The 2,755-nt window shown below is 33.6% G+C and overlaps 1 protein-coding gene across 1 annotated transcript; it reads left to right on the top strand.

The window, feature by feature from the left end:
- The first annotated feature begins 440 nt into the window (after window positions 1-440).
- Window positions 441-2,307, top strand: LOC101249257 (phosphoenolpyruvate carboxylase kinase 2). Its single transcript, XM_004236745.5, has 2 exons — window positions 441-1,294; window positions 1,871-2,307. The coding sequence occupies exons 1-2, from the start codon at window positions 511-513 to the stop codon at window positions 1,918-1,920; spliced, it is 834 nt and encodes a 277-aa protein (XP_004236793.1). The 5' UTR covers window positions 441-510; the 3' UTR covers window positions 1,921-2,307.
- The last annotated feature ends 448 nt before the right edge of the window (window positions 2,308-2,755 follow it).

Here is a 2,755-nt window from a genome sequence, read left to right as displayed (position 1 = left end):
AATAAAACATGCAATATTCGTCGTGCCTTGTCACATTCATGACTCAACTATTGCCGTCCTACTTAATAACTTTGCGATATAATTTAATTTGACATAAAATTTACGTATTTTATATACTTTATATAATTTAATTTGACATGTAATTTACGTATATTATATACTATATAGGAAAATATGGTTAGAGTAACGGTGAGTCTATGAATCATTACTTTTTCAATCACGTTAAATTTGTGCGAGTTAATGACTGACTCAGCTTATAATTTTGATTGACTAATAAAAAATTGGAAGCGAACAGAGGTAAAAGTTTTAGTCAAAACAAATAACGACTCATTTAAGTACATTAAATTTATGTAAATTAATGACCCACTCATTTATTTACTCGATTAATGACCCCATGTAAAACCTTAGGCTATAAATATTCGATTTTATACTTTATAAATATAACTTATTTCATTCTATTAAAACCCCAAAATTAAAAAAAAAAAAAAACAGATCAAAGCCTTTGAAAAAATGTTTAAAACTTTGAAAAACGATTTTCAAATTTGCGAAGAAATCGGCCGTGGGAGATTCGGTACCGTCTACCGCTGCTTTTCTCCGGCGACCGGAGAATCCTACGCCTGTAAATCTATCGACAAAAACCTCCTCATTGATTCCACCGACCGTGAATGTCTCGATAAAGAACCCAAAATTCTTCAACTTCTTTCAGGTAACCCCAACATTCTTCATCTTTATAAGGTTTACGAAGATGACGATTTCCTTCATATGGTAACCGATTTCTGCCCGAATAGTGATTTATATGAAAGGGTTTCATCTGGGTCGTTGTCAGAATCGGCTGCCGCGGCTATTCTGATTCAATTGGTTTCTGCGATTAGCTATTGTCATCATATGGGTGTAGCTCATCGTGACATTAAGCCGGATAATGTGTTGTTTGATTCTGAGAATAGATTGAAGCTTGCTGATTTTGGATCTGCGGAGTGGTTTGCTGGTTGTGATGGGAGGAAGATGAATGGGGTTGTGGGTACGCCGTATTACGTTGCGCCGGAGGTTTTAATGGGGAAAGAGTATAATGAGAAAGTTGATGTGTGGAGTTTGGGGGTTATTTTGTATATTATGCTTTCTGGGGTTCCTCCTTTTTACGGTGAAACGCCGACTGAAACTTTTCAAGCTGTTCTCAGAGGGAATCTGAGGTTTCCGACGAGGAATTTCCGGTCAGTTTCGCCTGAAGCGAAAGATTTGTTGAGGAAGATGATATGTAAAGATGTTTCCAGAAGATTTTCAGCTGAACAAGTATTGAGTAAGTTAAATTTAATATTTCTGTTCTCCATATCCGTATTCCGTATCGATATGCTTTATTTAAGACGAATTTATCAGAAATAGCCTCGTAGAATCTCTATCTTTAAATACGATTCATAGACATTCTATCCTTTCTAAACTTCACGTGTAGGATTAGTAATTGTTATGACATGAAATGAGCTTAAATAACGATTATTCATACTATTGAATCCCAACTTATTTAAGATTGAGACGTTGTCTTGTTTTAGTTAGTTTAGGAGCTTAGTTTCAATAAAAATTTGTTTCTTTTTTACCCCTTCATAGTGTGCTTTCTTGATGACTCGAACTTACGTAGAATACTTACCTAGAATTAGATGTGAGGGATGTTTACCATCCTAGCAACTCCCAGTCGTTCTTTTTTACCCCTTCATAGTGTGTTTCCTTGATAACTCGAACTTACGTAGAATTGAATGTGAGGGAGGCTTACCATCCCAGCAACTCCCAGTCGTTCGTTCAAAATATTTTCTTGATTGTTCAATTTAGTGTTTTCTCATTGATGAATATTATGTGATGTTGATGTTATTTTTGTTAAATACAGGACATCCATGGGTGCTTAATGGAGGAGAAACAAGATCAATGGTTGATTGAACTTGAACAAGATACTAATAAATACTAGTAGCAGTACAAATTTTGATGATAAAAAAGCTTCTTCTAATGTGTTTGTTTGTGTATATTGCACCAAAAAAATAAAAATAAAATTATGGTTTGTTATGTTGTGGAGAAGAATCTTGTAGATGATAATGAATCTCCTACTTTATATTATAATATAACAAGAAGAAAAAAAATTTCAGGCTATATAAAAAGATCCAAGCTTACCCCACCTTTATATTTATTATTATTATTTTTAATTATAAAGGGTTGAGGGAGAGAGGGATATATGTATGTTTTGGTGCTGTATCAAAGTTTTGTTGTTGAGTTTACTATGTAATAAAAAAAATTTCTACTTTTGTTATATTTATGAATCTTTTTGGTAAATTTCTACATGCCTTTTATTTAGTATTTCATTTTGATTTCTTTCATTTAGCGGGAGTTCATCGGAACTGAATTCTCTATCTCTCAACATAAGGGAAAGGTTTAGGTTTATGTATATACTGTCCTTTTCAGACTTCATTTTTGGAGGATTACACGAAATATGTTCTTGTTGTTGTTTCAAGTTATAATCTTGTTTAGTGTTTTACATTGAATTGAGGTTTATTGAAAACTGGCTCGCTACATCTCCAAGTAAAGTAAAGGTAAGGTTTATGTATATAATGTTTGGGAAAATGGACAAAATACCCCCGAACTATCGTAGATGCAGATACATCCGTCATACTTTGGGACATTGTTGCCTCTCCAATTCAAAAACTTGAGAATATATGTCGTTCACTCTAACAGAAGACTAAATAGGGACACGTGGTTCATGACAGATTGGGGGTATATTTGT

This window comes from Solanum lycopersicum, chromosome 4, assembly GCF_036512215.1.
Source record: "Solanum lycopersicum chromosome 4, SLM_r2.1".
In the NCBI taxonomy this organism is placed as follows: Eukaryota; Viridiplantae; Streptophyta; class Magnoliopsida; order Solanales; family Solanaceae; genus Solanum; species Solanum lycopersicum.
Note: the sequence above shows the minus strand (reverse complement) of the source record. Positions and strands in the feature narration are given on the sequence as shown.

What these genes read in the sequence shown, in the direction of transcription:
- LOC101249257 (XM_004236745.5), top strand. Translation starts at nt 511, where the DNA reads ATGTTTAAAACTTTGAAAAACGATTTTCAAATTTGCGAAGAAATCGGC. An exon ending in TTCAGCTGAACAAGTATTGA is followed by an intron (nt 1,295 to 1,870) that starts GTAAGTTAAATT and finishes TGTTAAATACAG; the next exon opens with GACATCCATGGGTGCTTAAT.